Source organism: Apteryx rowi, unplaced genomic scaffold (assembly GCF_003343035.1).
Source record: "Apteryx rowi isolate R43461 unplaced genomic scaffold, aptRow1 scaffold_1498, whole genome shotgun sequence".
NCBI classification, from domain to species: domain Eukaryota; kingdom Metazoa; phylum Chordata; class Aves; order Apterygiformes; family Apterygidae; genus Apteryx; species Apteryx rowi.
Window position 1 is genome coordinate 19,048 of NW_020447750.1, and position 1,517 is coordinate 20,564.

The window sequence follows — 1,517 nt, forward strand, 5'->3', positions numbered from 1 at the left end:
AGCCATCCATGACAGCACTCCAGTCATGCGAGCTATCCCACCATGTCTCTGTAATGGCAATGAGATCATGGCCCTGCGACCGCACACGGATCTCCAGTTCTTCCTGTTTGTTCCCCATGCTGCGTGCATTGGTGTACATTCCCAGGGGATGCTGGCGCCGCCATTCCTGAGGGATAATGGCACGGCTGTTCCCGGGGGATGCTGACACAGTTGTTCCCAGGGGATGCTGGCGCAGCCATTCCTGAGGGATGCTGGTGCGGACGTTCCCGGGGGATGCTGGCACAGTCATTTCCAGGGGATGCTAGCGCAGCCATTCCTGGGGGATGCTGACACAGCCCTTCCCAGGGGATGCTGGTGCAGCCGTTCCTAGGAGGTGCTGGTGTGCCTGTTCCCGGGGGATGCTGGTGTGGCCGTTCCTGGGGGATGCTGGTGCGGCCGTTCCCGGGGGATACCAGTACAGCCATTCTTGGGGGATGCTGGCGCAGCCGTTCCCGGGGGATGCTGGTGTGGCTGTTCGCGGGGGATGCTAGTGCGGCCGTWCCCAGGAGATCTTGGTGTGCCCGTTCCCAGGGGTGCTGACGCGGCCATTCCCAGGGGATGCTGGCGCAGCCATTCCCAGGGGATGCTGGTGTGGCTGTTTGCGGGGGATTCTAGTGCGGCCGTTCCCAGGAGATCTTGGTGTGCCCGTTCCTGGGGGATGCTGATGAGGCCGTTCCTGGGGGATGCTGATGAGGCCGTTCCTGGGGGATGCTGGTGTGCCCGTTCCCAGGGGATGCTGGTGTGGCCATTCCCAGGAGATGCTGGCACAGTCATTCCTGGGGGATGCTGGTGTGGCTGCTCCCAAGGGATGCTGGCGCAGCCATTCCTGAGGGATGCTGACACAGGCCTTCCCAGGGGATGCTGGCACGGCCGTTCCCGGGGGACACTGATGTGGCCGTTCCCGGGGGATGCTGGCACGGCCGTTCCCGGGGGATGCTGGCACGGCCATTCCTGGGGGATGCTGGCGCGGCCGTTCCCAGGGGATTCTGGTGCGGCCGTTCCCAGGGGATGCTGGTACAGCTGTTCCCAGGGGATGCTGGCGCGGCCGTTCCCAGGGGATGCTGGCATGGCCATTCCTGGGGAATGCTGGCACAGCTGTTCCTGGGGGATGCTGGTACGGCCATTCCCGGGGGATGCTGGCACTGCCATTCCCAGGGGATGCTGGCGTGGCTGTTCCCAGGGGATGCTGGCACAGGCATTCCCGGAGGATGCTGGCGCGGCTGTTCCCGGGGGATGCTGGCATTGCCGTGCCTGTGGGTCTGGCGCGGCCGTGCCCGGGCGATGCCGCTCCCGGCGGTGCCGCCTGACCCGCCGCCGCCGCCGTCTCCTTGCAGGTTCTCAGATCGATGACCACGTTCCAAAGCGAGCTTCGGCCCGGATTCTCGCTCCCCCCGGAGGCCGGTCTAGCGGCATTTGGTAAAGCCGGCGACCTCTCCCCCAACTAAGGACGCAGGCGCAGCGCCCCAGCCGCCCCCCAC

General features: G+C 65.8%; 1 protein-coding gene across 1 annotated transcript in view; it reads left to right on the forward strand.

Moving 5' to 3' along the window:
* Nucleotides 1-1,459, forward strand: part of DPYSL5 (dihydropyrimidinase like 5) — a 15,071-nt gene extending 13,612 nt beyond the window's left edge. Inside the window, exon 11 of the mRNA XM_026058671.1 lies at nucleotides 1,374-1,459. Coding sequence (XP_025914456.1) covers nucleotides 1,374-1,459 — 86 coding nt within the window. The remainder of the gene's footprint in view (nucleotides 1-1,373) is intronic.
* The last annotated feature ends 58 nt before the right edge of the window (nucleotides 1,460-1,517 follow it).